Source organism: Pelecanus crispus, chromosome 4, assembly GCF_030463565.1.
Source record: "Pelecanus crispus isolate bPelCri1 chromosome 4, bPelCri1.pri, whole genome shotgun sequence".
NCBI classification, from domain to species: Eukaryota; Metazoa; Chordata; class Aves; order Pelecaniformes; family Pelecanidae; genus Pelecanus; species Pelecanus crispus.
In genome coordinates, this window is record NC_134646.1 from 34,062,844 (window position 1) to 34,085,150 (window position 22,307).

The 22,307-nt window shown below is 38.1% G+C and overlaps 1 protein-coding gene across 2 annotated transcripts in view; it reads right to left on the minus strand.

The window, feature by feature from the left end:
* The window catches only part of GRID2 (glutamate ionotropic receptor delta type subunit 2), a 748,101-nt gene that overhangs the window by 277,854 nt on the left and 447,940 nt on the right, over positions 1–22,307 (minus strand). For both annotated transcript variants that reach the window (XM_075708772.1, XM_075708771.1), the window contains one exon: positions 10,838–11,043. In XM_075708772.1, coding sequence (XP_075564887.1) covers positions 10,838–11,043 — 206 coding nt within the window. The remainder of the gene's footprint in view (positions 1–10,837; positions 11,044–22,307) is intronic.

Here is a 22,307-nt window from a genome sequence, read left to right on the forward strand (position 1 = left end):
GGCTCTTATTAAAAGATAGGGTCCTTACTGTGGATGACATAGGAAATGAGTAGATAACATGTTTTTACAAAATTGAAGTGATACTTTTTACATCTATTCTCACAGTCAGCAGGAGCAGCTGTTATTTTCATTTATGGAAATTCTGAGATGAATCACAACCATTAATTAATTTTCTATTTGAAATAAGAGCATCCAGGACAAAAACCCCACATCTTTTGAAACCATTTATAAATAAGCTAAATAATACAAGTCCTAACTAGGGAAAAATTATGTGGGGAGGTGAGAAACTAATACTGCCCAAAGCTAAAATAGGCTCTTGATATCAGCAGTCCACAACTCCTCATGCTCTGTGGACACCAGAAAGTCAGCTACTGTCTGCTAAGTAGTTCCAAAATAGAATAAATTATCTTACAACAGTCTTCAAAAATAACACTGCTGATTATGAAGTGTCCCCAAAAGCAAGCTGAATCTTGAGGTACCAATCATTATAACATTTGTTTCTAATGGCGTACTAAGCATTTTTATTAATGTGCTGTTAATCTATTTGCAGACAATTATCCAATTTGGTTGACCAAATTTTAAAAGAAAGAACTCAAATTGACTCTAAGGTTACTGAAGCATATGTGGCACAAACATTACAGCTGGAATAAAACTGCAACATGCATACTGAAAAAAGGAGAAAACCAAGGGATATCCTGCTCAGCTAAATTTCCTAAGCAAACTCCCAGCAAACACTATGAAAGGGGTGTAGGGTACAAACTTCTGTCTTTACTTTAGAGCAAACTAATTGGATAGATTGATCAGTGCCACAGGGAACGTTTTTAAAATAGAAGAACTAATGACTATTAGTTCTCCTCATTTCAGTCTAACAGATGGACAAAAGGATTTAGATATTCATTGATTATGAATAAATTAATTGTGCTTCAGGGTTAGAAACATTCAACTGAATTTTCATGGTAGCTAGGAAATCAGTTATATTTTAAGGAAACCTAGGTAAGCTAATGCACTGGCTATACCTCTATTTACTGGTCAGAAGGAGGGAGGCAGAACAGTTCTGCCAATCAGGCAACACGACTTTGGTGGAAGAATTGGATTAGAAATAGTTTTGTCAGATTATCTCCACTTCAAGTTAATCCTCTCTGCTGTCATTTTATTTCAAAAAGACACTCATCCTGTGGCAGTCAACTGCATATTAGTTTTGCAGATGTTCAGAGTGGGCTTTTTGTAACACCTAGATGAATCAGCCACCCTCAGCTCTGTGGAAAATATGTACTTTAATACACTGACTGTCTCTACCAATGTGCATATAATAACTTTGTTTCATTGATGTGTTTTGTATCTTATTTATTTATTTATTCTGTTTGGCTGGTTGAAGCAATTTGCTCTCTATGGGAAGACATTTGTCTCTCAAGAGGAACACAACAGAGGTGTTCACAGTGAAGCTATAAAAGCAGGGAGGAAGGATAAGCAGTAATTAAGACTATCAGATCCAATTAAAATCACTGGTATAACAACAGGAGAATATAATTAACTATGACAGCAATTTAAGAAAGCAGGACAAAGAAAAGCCAACACAAATAGAAGAAGAAAAGAATTATTAAGTCTTTAAAGATCATGGGAGGGTTAGCCCCTCAGCTATGTGTTTTAGTCCAGAAAACAGCATACCCAGCAAGATCCCAAAGAAGTCATTAAAATTAGGTAACAGAAAGAGATTTATAGGAAAGCATAACCAAACAGTTGTCTGCACAACAGCAAACATTATGAGATTCTCATAAAGTACATACTACATATTCTACTCGGTAGTTAATCACTAAAGCTCCTCTTCTTTTCTCTCATTAACACAAACAGACTAGCAGTTTAACTATAATTTTTGTAAATATTTCTAATAAATTACTTATGAAATTGTAATGAATTGTAATGTACTTAGAGTCATGACTCTGCATTCCAAGTTACAGACTGGGCTAAAAAGAGAATTAAGGATAGAAGAGTTTTAAAAGCTCATTAGGTAGTTCTAAAATTTGAAGAAGAAAGTAGGTTCAAATCCAGAATACTGGTCAAAGCATACATATAGCAGGGTATTTTTCTTGGTTTTTTTGTACTCCATGATGAAGAATTCTATTGTATAATTACAAAAATTCTGATAGTGTAAATATTCGTACTGATAACAAGACACAGAACAATTATAGTCACGCATATTGTAATGCGTACATCTATATAATGAATATATGGGCGTTTTTGATTAAAAAAATGAGTTTTGTTTTTATAAACAAAATAATGCACTACAGCTTTTGCTGTTGACACCAGAGAGGTAGATCTGGTTCACATCTCACAACTGTCCTATCCTCTGGCATAGGCTAGAAACCGGCATCATGTGAATATCCATGTATAATAAATCATAGAATCATAGAATCATTTAGGTTGGAAAAGATCTTTAAGATCATCCAGTCCAACCATTAACCTAACACTACCAAGTCCACCACTAAACATATTAAGCGTAGAGTAGCAATTACATGTTTCCTGGCTTGGTGGCTGGATTATTTATTAATGAAAGTAAAAACTTGGAATCATTGTCACATCACTAGACACCATTAAATCCAAAATGAAGAAAATCCAGAAAGAAGAAAAATGCAGAAATATGCTGTGACTTTTTTATGTTGTAAAACATACAAATGCCTCAGTTCATATCGGACACAAACTTCAATGAGGGTATCCTTATACCACCAAAACCACAGTAAAGGACGTAAAAGCATAGACAGCCATGGTACAATCCTCAGGGTATATTGGTACCGCCAGACTTGTAACATCAGGCATGCTTTTGTCTCACTTTTCACATCACAAGCATATGAAACATGGCTGATTGCAAGATGAGCATGCCTGTATCCTGCTTCTCCTCAGCTGCTGTTATTAGCAATCTTAATTAAGAAACAAAACCAACATGCAGCCAACACAAATGTACCAGCTGAGCTCCAGCCTACTGATATGTAACCTTACTTTCCAGGAACAGCAATGTACAACCCTACTTCTAAAATCTGTATCGGTGCAAAAGAACTGCAGACAGCTGCCAGCTCCTATTCTTCTAGATCTAGACCCTCTGTGTTGGGATAGATTTCCCGTGATGTTTCCTCTTCATGTAAGATACTAAAATAAACCACCATAGCTACAGCGAGCACTGTATTCCGCCCCAAGAACCACATCACTACATTGCGAACCTGAATTTCGCTCTCCTCCTTTCCTGAAAATGCAGAAGCAGAAAGGATTGCTTCAGGTTACAGTCATGGTAACAATGCGTATGTAGCTTACTTATTTCACATCTGAGACTTACTTTCCTCTTTCGTTTTTCTGTAACTAAAATGTTTTATCTTGGAACCTGTATCCTATGGTAAGCAAACGCATATAAAATCTATACCAACATCTCTGCCTTCATCAAGCACAGGAAAACAACCGGAATTTTCACATCCAGTCATTCAGCCATCAGCTGGATGGTCTATACTCAAGGCTGCAAGGGAATAAAAAGTCAAGGAATTGGACTAAATGGTAAATCCAAGAACTTTCTCAGATTTTTACTGAAAGGTAAAATCTAGAATCCTCCAATACCCCTGCTTCCCTTCTTGCAGGTTAAAAAATGTCAGAAAAGAGAATCTTCCGCTACATTTCAAGGATGAAAGTTTCAACTTGTTCAACATTCTGAACATGTTTTCTGAACATCCTTTTACTAGAGATTTGGAAGATCCTATGAAGTAAAAAATCCTTTAAGCCTCTAGCTCTGTTTGCAGCTATAAATTCTGTGCTTAACGCTGGAGAAAGACAAAAGAAGAAGATACATTTCATTATGTTGTCATTAACAATAACAAATTACAGTGGAGCATGCTGAATGGGATTTATTCCACCACAAGCTATGATGTAGAGCATGGAGTCAAAAAAAGCAAGTATGCTCTGCAAGACAGTGCAGGTCTAAAAAGCTCAAACACTCTTCAAAAAAAATTGATGAGAAAGATGACCTTAAAGATTAAAACATTCAGCTTACTGGTAAGAAAGACAGAGGAGCAGAGTCACTGACAGTGGAAGATCTGATTTTAGCCTCTAAAGACCATCTCTCCTAGATAAATTCCAGTATAATTCTTCATAAACAGAATATACACGTATGATAAAATGATAGGAAAAGGAGATAAAAAATAGCAGTAGACAAGTTCATATGGTTGCTGCTGATCCTTCACCTTCATCACTGCCACCTAAAAGAGAACTGCTTGAGCATCTGTTGCCTTTAGAGGCTTCAGATTTGTTTAAAAATTCCCAGAGAGCATTAATAAACTTTCATAAAGAAAACACTGAAAACCTCTGAAGGAAATGATCCTTCATATCTGCATGATGGAAAAATTACCTTTTTCATTATTAGCATCAACTAGCTACTATTACATTCGGCAGTGCCCTGAAAATTATGATGTACATAAAAATGTGATAAACCATCAAGTCAACCCTCACCCTAATGGGAAATCCAACAGGCTTCCCATGAGACCTGTGGATGCTTTTCCAGTCCATCACTGGATCAGTTTATCATTGCTGAATTCAACTGACAAATCCTTTCTCATCCAATCTCCATACTGCCTTGACAAGAAGAAACTCTTCAGGCAGTAGAGTTCATTTACAAATGTAAAACCCAGTGTAGGTTTTAGACAATAGTTGAATATGCTTTTACTTTTGCAGAAAACATACGCATGTACACGAAATAGTTACTGTTTAGATCTTATGCACTATACACAGATATGCAGGCATTACTCTTTATCAAGGGCAGAAATAATGAAATGTGATTCAGTAACATGTTCAAAAGTCACATAGCACGTGCATGGCAGAAGAAGAGAATCCAGCTTTCCTGAATCCCAATGTGATGCTTGTTCCTGAACGTACCTGGGACTGGCAGCCTATGGCACACATGTAGAAGGTAAATCAGCAGATTTTGAATGGCAGAAGATCAAAAACTCAGATTTACAAGATTTTAAAGAGGCATCTGTGGCAAAGAGTAGCTAATAGCTGAGCTACAAATTCAGCTGTGCCACAAATAGAGGCAAGGTACACCTAGCACATGCAGTCAAGGGAGGCATTAGAAGATAATGTCTTCTCCAGAGCTAATTATGTGGACTTGATATCTACCTGGAGTCTTCCACCTCTCTCTGCTATGTATGTTATCTGTCCACACCTGAACAAAAAACACTGCCATCTGCTTTCACTGGAAACTACAGAATTTTTGCCACCGGTTTCAGTGGAAGTAGCACCCAAGTGCCTCGGATTCTTAACTCCTATTTTCAGCTGCATTCACTTCACCTCATGTCTGTATATCATGCTTTTGATTAAAGACAGGATAATTTTCATTATTAATACAAAGAAAGAGAAGAAAAATATAGCCAAATGTCATAATAACGTTCATTAGGATATATGTAAAACCCAATGAGCACAGTATCACAGAATAAGGTTAAAAATAAAAGACTGAGCTTCCATGAACTTCGGACACACAAAGGCTGAATAAACCTTGTGGAGAAGAAGTTGAATAGACTTTCCTAATTCACAGCAAATAAGCTGTTTAAAGAAATAAGCCTGTTTAGAATGCTGTGTAACTCTAAAGCAAATCCCTGTCTTTAGATCTAAAGGATCTGTGATGTGCTGCATGATCAGATATAAAGCTGAAACCTGGTAAAAAAATAACTATATCACTATATGAAAAAATTGTATTTTTTCAAATACTTAAGTTTAAAATGACCTATTATTTTCAACAGAGGAATAATAATCAAATATAATAAAAACCAGGACACTTGCCACAAGGAATAATCTCATTTCACAGAATAAATGTTACTTCTCATTCTATTGACAGTAACCATTAGAAAAAACACAGTGAAGGTTCAATAACATAAGTCATTTTTAAATTACATTTGCTCCTTAAACATTCACTTTTCTCTTTCTTTTTCACTTGCCCACTATATGGCAAGAACTCTTCAGTACTTTATTTATATGCTTTATTCTATTTTCCTTGTCTATTTTAACATTTCATTTATAAAGAGTTCTTTTATTTATGAAAGTAGTAGCATAGCTTCTCTTCATCCAAGGTAACCTTATTTTAGTAGTGTCCCACATCAGTCTGGGGTAGAAAAAAATACATTTTAATTCGCAAAAATCATGTGCAGTAGATAATACTAATGCTTAAAAGTGACATAATTTTAATTTTCTTTGAAAATAAAACAGCATCTATAGAGCTTAGTACAATAAGTGTGTCTGCATACACACAGGTCAACATACAGGACTTACTAGATTTGGCAGCTGTTAGTTTTGTTGAATACACATTTTAAATAATTATAACCCAGTTCCGTCATGCAGGTGAGCTAAAATTTAAATAGATGTTTAACAGTAAACATTTCCAATATTTCTAGCATAATCACTTGCATGCTTGAAGTCCTGACATTATGGGGCTCAGTAGCTTCAACTTTATTGCAGAACAGAGCCTTTGGAATAATGAAAAATTAGTATTTTTAATTACACAAAACATATAGTGTACAGTGAGCTGAAGAGCAGTACTCTCTCCAATCTGGGAATTGACAATGTTCACTGCAGTGATGGCTTGAAACTGTCAAGCCCTCACAACAGCTTTGTTGGCGGATACATGTTGCCAATGCTCTGAAATTTTTGCTAGATTAACAGCTGAATCTTGCTGCTGCAGTTAAAAAGTGTTCTCACCTATTTCTGTAAGAGGTCACTACCTCTGCAACAGAACCAAGAGAAGGGACCCAGCAAGGGGTAGCAAGGTATACAGTCACATCTGACAAGTTTGCTGCTGGGGTGGTAATCCCTCCGTCGAGGGGAAGAACTGACAGCTAGAGGTGGCAGTGTCTTCAGCTCTTAGACTAAGGCGGTCCTGAGCCTGCCTGTCAAAACTCCACCAAAATCCCTGGCTGATGCTAGGGCTCTTTCACCCATGGCTTACTGGATTTTCAATGTGTAAAGTCTCCAGCTAGTCAACACAATTTTCCTCTGTATCTAAAAAACCAAATTGGCTGCATATTCCCTCCCTTGTGGCCTTGTTGTCAGCTCCTGGAGTCTTTGCACAGAAGAACACTCATATTTCTGCACACAGTTGATAAGGTAGTTTCCTTAGCTAAACAGAAATAAAGTTGTAAGCAGAGATGTACTGACCGAATTTTGGCCCCATTCGGGACACCTGCTTTGCTTCCTAAAGTCTTGCTTCCCAAAGTTGCTTTGTTATCCTCAGAACCTCTGTTGCAACCTGAGTTTCCTGGCCTGTTCCTCCTCCTGCCCAGCCTTGTCACACTTGGCTTTAGAAATCCTCGCTTTGCAAGGCAGGCTCAACACAGGGGCGGTCTCTCTTCCCTTTCCTAAATCCTTCCTATTGTTGTTTTGAGATGCCTTCCTGCCAAGGCTGACATGGTGATAGAGACTTTATTGGCCTAAAGAGTCCCTGCTCTTTTGCTAAAGCACCAGGTGATTTTTTTCTCATTTTTCTACTTTTGTTTTCTGCCACATGACCCTGGATTTTTGCTCTCATGCTGAGCTGGCAAGGACATCCTATTCCTTTTCCTTTTCCCCTGTATGGCTTTTCATATCCTGCAAGTTCATCACAGAAGAACACGTGCAAAAAAAAAAAACCCACCCCAACATACAAAGCAAACAAATGGCACACAATTCACATCAGTCACCAGTGCTGTCAGACAGCATAGCAATTGTTGTGCCAGATGGTTGGTTCTGAGGTGCTTTTCAGTAATCACAAAAGTTTCAATGGGAATATTTAGCTTCACCTGTGGGACATGGGTGATTATTTGAGGGTGCAGGAAGACCTCACCCTACTGAAAAAAAATGAACAAGTCACGAGTATATCCCTAGCAAAGGATTTTCCCAAGTGCTGCCACAAACTGATCTTGGGAGGGGTCCCAATCTCCACTAGCTCCATACCTCCACACTCCTTAACTCCACTGAACATCACAATTTCAGCAGATTTTTTTCCCTTCTGCCCCTCCATCCCCAGCTCAAAGCAATGAAGGACACTAGAGAATTTGTCTGGCCCCTCCCTCTCTCTTTACATTAATCCTTTAGCCAGTAATGAGAGATGCTGTGATACCTTTTCCCAAGTCTTCCTGCCTTTCCATGCCCTACAGAGGAAAAATTAATACATAATGGTTAAAAAGAAGGTGAGTTTTTATCTCCATACCCAGAACAGTGTATTTACATCTTAATCTCCATTTTCTTGAGTATATAGGTATAGATCTCATATCTGCAACCTCTAGAGATACAAAAGCTGGAGAGAAAGAAGGGATCTAACATAAAAAAGCAACGCTGCTTTAAGTAAAAAAAGAAAATTCAGACCCAGCACGTTCTTGCTTAAAAATAAGAATTTCAAAGTCTCAGAACAAGGATAAATTCTACCACAAGGAATCTCCAGTTTACAGACTGCCTATTTACACAGGCCAGTGTCTGACTATTTACCCTGGAAAAGTTGTTACTTGCATAGTAATCAAGCCCATGCTTACTACAGCTGTTGCAGAGTGAATGAACCCTCTTCTCAGCTAAACAATGAGGGGGTTCAGCCAAATCAGTCGTCTAAGAAGGGATCAAGCAGCAGAGACTATGTGAGGTCTGGGGAGCGAGGCTGACAGCTGAATCCAACTAGGCAGCCAAAAGTGTCTCCTGGGCAGAAAACCCATAAAAAACCCAAGGGCTTGTCTACATATGCAGTTGTTTCTTATTAGCTTCTTAAGGTTTACATGCTAAATCCACTAGGTTCAACTGAATTTCCACTAGGTTAAACTGAATTGCCAAGTTAAACTGCTCATGCACAAGACACAGTCTTTGGAATAAGCATGTCCACACTTGAATTGTTTAGGAATATCTCAACCCAGTGGCAGTCCATAGGCTTTATAAATTGTTTGCCCATACAGTACAGCTGCTGGTTCAACTGCAAAATAACAGTTTTTAATATCCATTGGCAAAGCTATCCCAGCAAATTTCTCCTTGCACAGACACTGAGTGCTGGAGCACAGTTGTTGTGTAGTTCATTCCCCCCCTGCAACAGAAATAAAGTATGGCAGTAATCATACTTCTATTTGAGTAACTCTTCCTATTGAGAGGCTCCTGCTGTCAGTTTAACCAGTCACACATCATACCCCAAATAAATGCTGTTATGCTGGCAAAACCGGTAACATAGCACATAATGTGAAATTCTCCTTGAACTCCACTCACAAAAGGAGATAATGACCTTTCCTGGAGTTTTACAGTCTCCAAGAAAGGACAAACATTGGGAGTTTTTTGCTGGGGTTTTTTTTTTTGGTGTTTGATTTTGATTTTTTTTGAGGCGGAAGGGGATTGTGGGATTAGTTTAGATGGTTTTTTGCTGGTTTTGGGGATTTTGGGGTTTTGAGAGGCCAATGCCAAAGTGAGAACTCTAAAATAAACTTTACTTTCTTGACAACACATACATAGCAACCTCAAAAGACGACAATGACTTTGTTACTACCTCGAGTGTGTAAAAACAAATGATAAAGAAAGTGTATTTTTTGAAAAAGAGTGTTTCTCTTTAGGAACAATACAGGAGTTTTGTCTTGCTACGTTATTGTAGTTAGAGCCCTGAACTGTGTGGCTTTCAGGTTGAAATGTGAAATATCTTACAATGCCATTTACTGAAAAATAAAACATTTGTGACTTGGGTGATGAAAGCAGTGCAGAACAGTCTAAAACACGCCCACAAATTGTTTACATCTTATAAGGCACTGCAGACATTTGGATAGAGCAGCAAACCCTCATAACTTAGAATTAGCAAACTTCAGTGTGTAATGAGGACAGCAGAACACCTAGCCAAAAAAACAAGAGGGGGGAAAAAAAAAAATCAAAAAGAAACTAAACAGCCCTCTTGCAACTAATGTTCCTAAAAGGCATTCACTTGAGACTCCATATGCGGAGTTTAGTTTTTAAGCCTCAATTTCTGAAGATGTAGGCAGTAGGAAAGTATAAACGAAAAGTAATTCAAGTCACAAATAGATCCGAAGAGAAATTGTTGCAGAGAGAAAGTGTCTTTCTATGGAACAGAAAACAAATATATTTTTAACCATTGGTTGACGATGAAGAGTATACACATGTGTAAAAAACCACATTTGAAACAGCACAGTGCTGTGTAAAAAGAACCATGCCATTCATTTAAAAAATTGCACGTCAGTCAAATGTGATACGCAAGTCTTCCGTCTCTAAATCCTGAAGAGCTTTTTGAAAATTCTGTCCATATTATTTGCAGCTTTTGCTTAAATACATAAGCATAACTTCAGCCTATTTTCTTAAATTCTTCATTCAGATCCAATCCTTCAAAAATTTCATTACCTTACTACTTCTCAGTTGTATATAAGAGGTCATTATTGAACATTATTTTATACAAAAAATGAAATGCCAATCTGGTAAGCACATTTTGTCCACACATACATATCATATATATCTAAATAACAGTAAAATTATTGTCAGTTGTAAAGATTTTTTGGTGAGGGACACAATGAGCAAAGAAATAGCAATACAATATCCATGAGCTTCAAACAGAAGTTTGAGGGCTAATTCTTGTACATATTTCCTAAATGCTTTTGCTCGTGCAGAATGTAGTTATATTGTTCTGTAGGCACATTTATGAGCATGAAAAAACATCCTTGCATGATGATCTTTGAGAGAAAATACTTAAATTTTTAGTTGGGGTTTTGGGGTGAGGTTTTTTTGTTTGATTGTTTTTATGAAGTCAAATAAACTGAATCTTTTGGCAAACAGCTGCAGTTTTGGTCAACAAAACAAGAAGTTACCAGTGATAAACACATACCTCTGTTATGAATGACTTGGCTGTTGAGGGGTTCATTACAAGAATAGCCCGTCTCAGAGTGTCCCTGTAGCGGTTCAGTTCTTCTATTCGCATAGTGGCAAAAAGCCCCGTGATCATTTTATTGATGTTGTTTTCTACTTTCTGCAATGCTACATCCATTCCCTGTTGAGATACTTTGTCCAAAAACTCTTGTATTCCACGGATATCTAGGAAAATCAAAAGCCAAACAAGGTGTTAAGTGGAAAAAAGACACAAATAACTGTTCAATTCATCTCACAGAAGTGTTTTGTTCAGTGTCAGGTAGACCCCTATGGGCTTAATATTCATTGGAGCTCTTCCTGAGCTATGCTCATAGCATTCCTTAAAGTAGTAAAAGAAGACAAAGTGCGGCCACACATCAGCTACTGTCCAAACCAACCACTAGAAAACAAACCTACAAATATTTCTAACAATTTTCCTAATTTGGTCATTCAACCATCACACTTGTTCCTCATTTTTCTTAAAGGACTCTCACAATGAAATCCATAAAGAGCAGTGAAGCTATGATGACTGTAACACACAGTGCTTCCTTTGAGTGAGGGTTTTCAGAGGGCAACCAAAGGGCAGGAAGGTAGGAAGCGGACTGTTTTCTTTTGCAGGACTCAAAATTATGTTATCCACTGCAATGCTATGTAGCTTAATGTATCTAAGTGAAGCCTGGGCTGTTCACTCATCAAAAAGTCTTAATGTTGTTCTAAATTGCACAGATATTTATTTCCTTGAAAAACAAAACAAAAGCCAGACATGTAGTTGCAATGGTGCTGCCCGCTCTTGTCCGATACCGCCACTGCTGGCTGAATTTAACAAGTTCTTCCATAGCAAACTGCTCTAGCAGAGCTTTCTGGCTCACTCTGAGTAAATCTTTCTTTAAAAATGACTTGGAAAGGAAGAATTGATCATCAAAATGCTAACTGGGTTCATCACCTAGCCTGTAATATCTTCAATGTCTCTCCCCAACTAGAATGTCTGGGTACTCTCACACTGTGATGCTACTTCAAGCTGGTCCAAGCCTTTGAAAGGCCTTTTCCAGTAGTGAATTCCACAAGAGTGAGCAAAAAAACTTGGGGTTTTCCCCCCAACACACACCCCACTCTTTTGAATGGCTTTATCTAAAAAAACAAACTTTGAGCTTAAAATTTAAAATCATTCAATGACTTCACAAGTCAGAGCAGGGTCTCCTGGACCTCAGGAAAATCCCTTCAGCCTCACCGAGTCCTCACTGTCTGACCCTACTCACCACTGCAGTTTCTCAAATCTTTTTTCTGGAGCTAAATCACCAGTTCCCTGATGTGACTCTTCTCCCCAGCAGTCGCTCGGACCTGCTCTCCCAGAGGACATTCAGCAGGACAAACTTCCTGCTGGCGGGTAGTTTCCTGCACACCTGTCTGATCTCATTTAGAGGAACAAGACGCAGCCTTAGAGACAACAAAACAGACACTGTCTGAGACAGGCGTTAAGGGGGGGAGGAAACCAGTGATCCAACATAAAAAGGAATTTCTGAAGAAACATGTCTTCGAAAATAAAGATTCCTTAGGTTTAGGAGGGCATTTGTGGTTAAACCCCACCAAAGAAATATTTCTCCCATTAGAATACCAAATCTAGGCTCTCCTAGGTGTGTGGTGTTCAATCCCATCCCTGCTGGATTGCAGTTCCTGCTTTGTTTCCCTCCTACATCCCCGGCGCTCTATCAGTTCCTTGTCTCGATCACTCATTTTCCAGGGGAATAGTCAGACCTGAAGCCATAGGCCGTTCATGCATCTTTCTTCACGAAACTTCTTATATTTGAGAAAGTGTCCAATTAGATTTTCACAACTGCTTGGCTACTCTGAGATCTTTCACCCTCACCTGTCATCTGTTCCCACTCCCTGTCCTTCTTATATGGGGCAGGGAGGAAGATGGGGGGAAAGGCTCTATTTAATCCTAACATGGGATGAGTAAATATGGGATGGAGAATCTCAAAATCGTTCATACTACTGAAAGCACCTTAGATGCAGTTTGCACGTGATGTGAGAGGACAGCAAAAGGCTGGAAAATCAGACTGAAAGCAGACTGGAGAGGTGCCTGAGCATGACAGACTCTAAGCCCTAGAAGAGATGTTACATGAACAGCCATAAACTCTATCAGGAAAGGGCTCTTGGCTGTCCCTTAGGGTGGTCTACTTTGCAGGTGATACAAGTGACACCATGTTGGCTCATTGTGATAACAGCTCAGGGTAACCCCAAGACAAACCATAGAGAACAAGGGAGCATGTAGCTGTTGTTTTACTTTATCAGGATTACAATAGCTACATTCTCATAGGGGCACACTGCCAGGTGACAGCTTGTAGAGCAACTGAAGTTCATTTAAAACCAGAGGAAATAATGAAAATCACTCCTTTTGAGAAAAATATTGTGAGGAAGTCTTCTAAAATTTTTCCCCAAAGCTGCCTAGACCATGGCACCCTCTGCTAGCCGTTGAGAGCACAGTACTACCAGCACTCAGCTGTGGTCAGTCCTGTAAGCATGAAGCAAACATGGCCGGAGGTCTGGGCTGCAGGGGGAGAATTATGTGACTCCCCACTCCCAGAAAAGCATCAGCAACATGGCAGAGAAACCTGTGTGATACACCCTTGAGAAGATTATGGAGATGTCCCATGCAAATTTAACATGGGAACTATGATGGTGAAAGTATAAGATCAATGCAACTAAGGTCTGGCTAGTAACCATAGCTGATGGACACTACACAGCCCAAAGGGAGCCTAGCAAGAATACTCCAGTGTCCAGACCTGAGGGGCCTGCAGGGAAAAGCTGGAAATACCTGAGCTAGAAATCTTTATGCTGACTTTGCCGGAAAAAATTGTATCAAAACTAAATTCAAGCTTTCTTGTTTTTCAAGGCTAGTGAATACTCTTTTTACTGAGCTATACGTTAGAGGATTTGGGGGGCTCAAAATACTCTGAATTTAAAGGTTCTGACAAACACAGGTGATTTTGGCATTTGACTTGAGGTTATGGCAAAAGAAGATATCTGAGAAGTTCTGGGTTTCACAGAAGTCCAGTAGCCCTATCAAGAAGATCTGATGCTTAGACATTCACACCTTGATCTGCTTATTTTTGGCCACCAACAGTAGCATAAGAAAAACAAAGTTCAGTCTCCATGGTAGAGAAAACACTCTGCCTGTCTCCCCAGCAGAGATGTACTAACTAGAGATTATTACAGATAGCCATCCTCCTCCGGCACCAGATTACTGAGATACTTCAAATTATAAAGAAATAGCCATGTAATAGCTTATAATCAGTCCACGAAAATAATTCAGCAGGGTAGTCTTGGAAGTCAGACTGTCACAATTAGCGAGTTGGGTGTCTCTCTAAAATACCATGAACTGGAAAAAAAAAAATGGTATTTTAGGTGTTTAAGCTATTTTAGGCATCCAGCACTGCAACCCCATTCTTCAGACACTGCTGAAATACCAGTATTACTAAACACTTGAAGAATAGTTTAAACATGAATAAAATACAGCCTTACCCTAAAAATAAAGTTCATAAGAGAATCAGATACTAATTACATCTTGTATTTAATATCTAAATCAGGAAAATTAAATTCAATCTAATCAGAGATGTTAGAATTTTTTTTTGGCACTTTAAATACCAATTTAAGAAGCAACAAGATTATTTGAACTGCTACAAATATGCCTAGTTTTATGCAAATGATAAAATAACCTCTTTCCACTTTAACCCCTTCGTTCTAAAGTTCCTGAGGCGCACCCACCCAGAGTTACTCAGCATCCAGACAAACAGAATAAAAACTGGATAAAACCAACCAGTTGGAGTCAAAATTACTGAAGCATAAGGAACACATGTAGATGGGACCTAGATACACCATCAAAATGTCATGGGGAAAAGTTACTTAGGCTGTGAAAGCCTTTTTAAAAACTTAAATTCTATAGCATAAATCCATATATTCTTCTCTGACACTGGAACAGGGTAGGCAGGAATCGCCAAACAAAATTTTATTTGTCCTTTCAAAACAAGAATGTAATTTCACTTGACCTGAATTTATAAACACACTGGAATTATTGGTTGATATCCTGTATAATCTGTGTTGTCCCAGAAGCCAGATTATAGGATCAAATGGCTTTGTTCACCATGAATATCTGCAAATATAAACAATGAAACAATTATATTGAATCTTCACCAAATAAAGGGCCAAAAGGGACAGAGGTCCAGTATTATTCTACAGTTCTACATTTATTAGGTGACCATGCCAATAGTATGGTATCTGTGTGATATGCTTTTAAGAAAACAGCACCATCCTAATGGAAAAGACACCTTTGCTACTTCTGCCTTTGGCATTGATACAACACAAAGCTGTGAGCAGGAAATAAATACAGACTTTGCTTATACCTCAGCTTACCCAGTAGAAGAATGGGCATATTGGTGATGCTCACCTGTTGCTATGAAACAGCAGACAGCACATAAAAACACCCTGCTATTTAAATGCTATTTAAATCACAATGGTGCTTCCAATATTTCAGTAGCAAGTCACTAGAAATGATCATATTCAAAGCGTATGCCAAAGAACAGATGCTGCCACTGAATGGGCAGCATTATCTTTCCTGCGTGGATTGTCTGAAAGTGGCACATATCCACACTGCACTGTGGAATCATCTTTCTAATAGATAAACTCCTTCTGCAGAAAAATCTGGCAAGCAACCTGTGGCACAGATGGCTCCACTGCAGAGACACAGGACTGTTCATGTCTGGAACACAGGTGTTTCTTGCCCTGAATTTGCTAGCCAACCTGTTGGTCAGCCAGAAGACGCATTTCTGTTTTCTATTTAAATCAGACGAGTCACAGTCATTTCCAGAAATGGGGAAGAGCTGCCCATTATCACCAGTATTAATTATCCTCTTTACTGATGAAAGCCAAATTTACCACACAGAGACAGACCAATGCTAGAGCCAAAGTTGCTATCTCCTCCCAACTCACGTCACTATTAGTTAGTATTACATTTTCTGTTTTTTCACTCTACAGCCATCACCTCCACTCTACACACGTGTGCGCGAGAACATAGTACCATTCTGCAGTCAGATACTCAGCATCAGATATAGGGTTAAACCAGGCTGGAAATCTAAATGAAACATTACCAAACATTCTCTTTTTAACCAAAACTGTGGCCAGTTTAAGAGACTGTGAAGTTGGCCTGGAAAGTCTAACAAACAAAGAGCAAGGCAAGCAAAATTTATCAAGGAGACTGTTGGAAATGACCTTCCCTGACTACCCATACATAATCATGCCACCGCAAGGCAGAAATCTATAGGAAGGCCTTATGCTCTGCACTGCCGGTGCACAGAAGGTGAGGTGCATGTGCAGAGCATCCTGCATGGGTGAGTGCAAGGCCCACGGCCTCCTGAGCTCTGAAGACCTGACTGATATATTCAAATGCAGGTACTCAGCATGACACGAACTCAAGCTGAGATTGGAATTCAGGTGCCAGCTTTACCACAGACTTGTCATTACTGTGTCAGTTATTGTGGACCTGACCTAAGAAAGAACTTAGGAAATGAAATGCAAGTCAAATGGAGTGCAAGCATCTAAACGCACACTATCATTTCTTTGAAAAATCTTTTCGATACTGGAGAAACCACAAGAAACTCATAAGTACCTTAAATGCTGTTGCAGAGCATGCTCAGAGCAGAGCTAAACATCCTTCACAGACTATGGATCCTATACATAAATCTCTTTAAATGACCAACCCAGCAGGAACACTCAGACCTCACCCAACACAAACAGTAGCACTGTTTAATGGAAAGCTCACCAGCTGCGTGGCAGAAAACATGCACAGACAGGTGATAAGCAAAAGGAGCCAGTATTTTCAGATGAGGAGGATTTAAAATCCGCAGCTTTCCTCGACACCAGATTACAGGAGAAATTGTGTCTTTGCTCTCTTTTCATTGAGGTCTCTGCACTATATATGTGATACACCTCGTACAAGAAGATTCCTGACTTGCACGACCTGATCTTGGTATAAAAAAAAAAATAAACGCTGTCCTTCCACAAGGGTTTTTTTATCACTGGATCAGATGTTGCTTTCACTTCTTTGTTCTCTGTGGCCTTATATAACTTTCCTTTGCCTTCTCTGTTTCTATGCAGAGGAATAATTTCAGAGGGAGCAAGTTCCCTAATCCATCTTGGAGAAAGTCTAATGATCAGGACATCCTAGAACAAAATATGCCGGGGTTCAGGCATCTCATATAAGAAAACCAGTATGCATATGCAGTGAAGATCTTATAAGTCATACAAAATGAACAGCAAGTATTGAATAAACAATTCACATGCTAACTACCTCTTATACCCTTATTAAAAGTGAGAAATCTACAAGCTAGAAGTAGATGCAAAGTTTCTAAAAACTTTTCAGATCACACTATGACCAGGAGAAGAGAAAGATGGCATTATTCACCAATGGTAATAAATTAATCGATCCACCTCTATCACTGTGTTCCACCTAAATTACAAGGCGCTTACTGTTACTCAGCACTTTGGTTATCTCAAACCTGGTTTACAGTCATTAGCTCATCCTCTCTCTGATACCATTTCAGATCTGTGAACATTTTTCTCACAGTATCCAGATGATAAATAACCAACTGATTCAGCTGTGGCAGTAAAGGTGAATGCACCTGTCATAAATATCCACTGGCTGATTTACACAAAAAAACACTTTATTTGTACAGTTGATGAGAAAAACCATTGTATAACAAATGTCACTGTTCAAATTCTTATCAAGAAAACTTTAGGAGTCTAGGGCAGTGATTCTTCCTTACACAGTGATGGCTAACATGACAGCAACTATTAATTATGGAAATGCACTGCACACAAGGGAGATGGGCAGCTCCAGCTGGACTCTGATGATGCCACTGCTCTGCTTAAATATTTGAGCAAAGTGTTTGCATTCCTGTGCACGTGTTGATATTTATTAACATGGTTAAGATCTAAATTGAGGACAATAAAAATTTAGCATGATGATTCAATAAGTCCTTCATCCTATTTTCACACCATTGGGATTCCCTCTCATTAGTCAGCTTATATGTAATTCAGTGAACCTCCAAAGTAAAATAAACAACAACAAAAAAAGTCTACATAGCTCTTTCATATTAGCATTTGGGAACTGAGAGGGAGCAGTTACCTGAACTGTTTCAACTGGACGGATCTAGCTGCAGAGAATATAGCAGTAGTTCAAACTCATTATAAGTAAATTTAAGCTCAAATGTTTAATTACAGATGAAATCTCATTTATATTCTCAAAATTTCTGGAACCTAGCAAGGGGGGGATGATATTTGTAAATGGTAATAGTGATTGGTTTTTTCCTCCCTTGCTTGCAATTTTCTGAAATTTCACACATCCAAAAAAAAGACAACAAACTTTCTCAAATTTCTTAATATCATCCAGTTGAGAAAAAGGAAGAAAAATATACTTATATACTTTTTTTCTTTTTTGAAGATGTTTCAATTTCAAAGCATAATAAAACCAACTAACTTCAATTTTGTTGTTTGATATGAACTATTGTGGCAATACTGAAATGTCTATGTAATCCTTATTTTAAAGGATTGTCCTAATGTAATTTTTACATTAGCTACTTTTTGCTTCATGCTATATATCAATTATTTGAGATCATCCTTTAAATAAGAAAAATCAATATAGATAGTCTCAAGTAGCTGAATCAATGTTGCAGGAGAGATAATAACTTTTCCAGTTTTCAAATACTGCAAGACATAAGTTTCCAGCCTTACTGGTGATTGACACAAGATTTTTCCTTTGAGCGTCTAATTTTTTTTAAGTGGAAAGAAAAAAAAAAGCAAAGGATAAAAAAGATAAATAAAATTGAAGCTAGAACTAATCCGTAAGAGTATCAGCTGCTACCTTAGCTTCTGAAAAATAGAAAGGGAGTCAGATTGTGATCACCCCTCACTCGTGGAGGCTGACAAGCCAATAAATTCTATAATCATACACTTTTGTCTGTGTAACCTGCTTTCTACTTCTTCATTCAATTTCTTTTTGACTACAGGTTGCATTAGAGATTTCTAAAAGGCTTCTAGGAGTTGCCTTTGAGTAAAAGAACCTCTTGCAAAGAAATAAATTTTCCCTGCCTAGCGCCTCCAAAGATCATAATGGCTTACAGCCTAGCACTGTTTATTTTCAGCATTTACTCTCCTGTTAAAAATCATGTCAAACTTGAAAAATTATACTTAAATCCTATACAACTGTACAACAGAGCTCCATACCTCTGCTTAGATATATGCCTTTATTTAATAGCAAGTAGTCTATACTTCTGTCTGTATGGTACACCAACTCTCCCTGTAGGTCCCTACTGCTCCCCTGTTGGTTTTCATAAGCATGAGGAATGATGCATCCCTTTCCAAGGAGGTGGTGGGGAACAGCAAAGTGACTGTCCTTGCAGACTTCGGGTAATAAACCAAGTGTGACTACGTGCGTTATACTCTTACTTAAGACAAATTGTTCTCTGACTGTGCATCAATCTGCTCCTCAATAATTTTTTTCAGTTGATTAAAAGTTTACACTATAGGGACAGGAATATTTTATGAGTGGACTGGCACTGTGAAGAACATAAGCTACAAAAGCAACACTGATAAACTAAGATTTAGAAATACTGTAATAAATATTTTCTAGCTTTTTCCTGTGTCGTGGTTTAGCCCAACCAGGACATCCTGTCCCTCTGTTTCCTCTTTTTGTTAACTGGTTAAAACTGTCAGAGAGAAGTTTTCTTTTCAATTTATGATAATACCTGACATTTATGATGTTATTATGCCTAATGCATGCCTTTTTTCCAAAGGTGGTATAATTTCTTCCATTCAGCGTGCAAAGTACTTTGTTCAATAGTTTCCTCTTTTGATGACAGTTCATTTATTTAGCTGCCAAAACATCAGTTTACAAACTCAATTTTAATACTTCTGAGAAGATACTAAAACAATGTGTTGAGAGTTGAATACTTACACAGTAGTGGAGATCAGTGCAAGGTTCAGGTATTCAAATATTCTTAAAATAAGTCACTTCTGATGCTTGCAGACTGTGCATATATGAAAGAAATCTCATACCTCTGCAAAACCTCGAGATAGCACCTCATTTACAGCAACTACCCACTACACAGATACTAGGAGAATATCTACAGTTTTATTTTGACCTCAGCACTGAAATTCTAGATATAATAAAAAAATTTGGTCTTCCTTCCTTACCAACACAACACAGAGGGCTGTCAGGACAAGCCTTCGAATATTTTATCCATTCCATCCTTAAAGACAGCAACATGAGCAAGTGACAAACCCCCTCTTACCTTTCTACATACTCGCTTATAGCTCCTGGAATGCATTTCCCCAACTATTACATGGTTAAAAAGCAGAAGCACAGCCATTGTTCCACTAGAGGAATTTTACAGAATAGTTCAGTTATCTCAGAAGTTGCATAATTTTAGGGTCAACCAAAATATATATTCAATTTCCAGTGGTAATGTCAACCAGCAAAAGCAAGTTGTTATGAAAGTTCTGACAAACAGCTGCTAACTTGCAGTATAATTGACATATTAAAGTTACACAGATGAAAAATACATGTTCCTTTCCTTATCTGGATGACATAATAAATACTAATGGGGAAAAAAAAGTTCAATAATAAGCTTGAATTAATTATATGTTTTTTGAGGCACAGTGAAATAAACGAGTACGGGAAGTTGGCAAAGAGCCAGATGAGTAATAAACAGTTTTAAGACTGTCTGGAGACAGGCTTGAGGATATTATAGTCATCAGGCAGCTGAAAACAGCCTCAGGGTAATTATAAGCATTTGCAATCGATTAAAGAGAGTATGATTCTTTTATGAATCTTTATTAAACTTGCATTAAAACTTTAAATTATTTGAAAACGTTATGGTTTCAAGCACATCTTTGTCAGTGGTCATCATATATATTTATTTCTGGAAAATGTGTATGCAGGAAAGTGTCAATGGAATTACTTTACATGTTTTTTAAAGGAGATACTAGGAATCCAGGGCCCATATGTAAAGGTGGGCATCATCTCAGAATATCACCCCTCTTAGAACACAGGAGGCAGCCTTTCTGCAAGCACCTCAGCCTTTTGAGTTCCAGGTATAATCCCTTCTTTTCCAGGATCTTTAAAGAACAGGACTCCCATCCTATAACATTACACTCAATTTATTTGAAAACAACCACCTTGCTGGGGCAGGATGCAGAGAATGCTCTCTTTTACCTTCATAGTTTCACAGACCTCTTTAGTTAGGCTGGACTCCTCAGTATTACAGATCTCGCTGCTCTCCTCCGTGAGATTGTATTTTATTGTCTTTCTCCAAAATCCTCCCTCAGATTGAGCTTGAGACACTTTTTTAGTCATGTGACCAGGTACCTCACACAGCTGCCTTCATCCTTTCCTGGTGCACAAATAACCTGAAACCCCTGTGTATGCTGAGGAGCAAGAGGCGAGATCCATGAGGATGTTTCTGTGAGACAAATGCCCTCTAAACTCTTCCCTACTGCTAACCTCCTCCCTTCCCTTTCAGCAAAGTCTTCAATGATTTCTCCAACCTCCATTTGATATGGGAATGCCTCCTTTAGCCTCACAGAGCAAATCCCCTTTATAGCTTTAATGCTTGTTTTGTTTCTTTTCTTTAAAAAAGTTAAAATCAAATTACCACCTAAGGGAATGGCAAATATCCATTGCCAAAGATACGTAGTATTAGTAGGAAGGTCAAAAAACTGTAAGAAAAGATATTTTAGTCCCAGAAACAGTAAATATGGCATAAATCAACAGTGATTGTTGCATATCAAACGCACATTGGGTTAAAAAACACAAGGTTAGGCCAGAAATTTGGACAGAGAAGTGGGGTTTCTTAACTTTTTTTTTTTTTTTTAGTATAAAATACAGAAGGGTTTTTGATTATTACTGCCACCACTACAAAAGAGAATAGGAAATAAGACAAAATTCCTTCTCCAGAAACAATCTGATTCCCCCAGCCTTTCTAGATAAAGTACAGAATCTTTCTATCTGCTTTGGCACCAACAAAACATTAAAAATAAATGTTTTCAAACAGCTAGACTTTCTCCCTTTCATCTTAGAAATGCAGAGATACCTACTCTGTAAATTGCACAAAATTCACAATTATGTTCTTGCAATGATTGACTGGTTCCTTCATAAAGAATTTACTACTACAGAAAAGTATCTACGTATTACTGGAAAATACAGTGAACCGTAAACTGCCTGAAGAGTAGGATATGAATTACAAAAGCTTGCCCCTTGTTGATACACCACAGAGATAAAAACCAACAATATGCTAGGATTCCTGGTCAATTACTCTGCTTATATAGCCTGGGCTCACACATTCAGATCTCAAATGACTATTTCATTTGTTTTCCTCTGTGACAGAATGTGTAAGAGT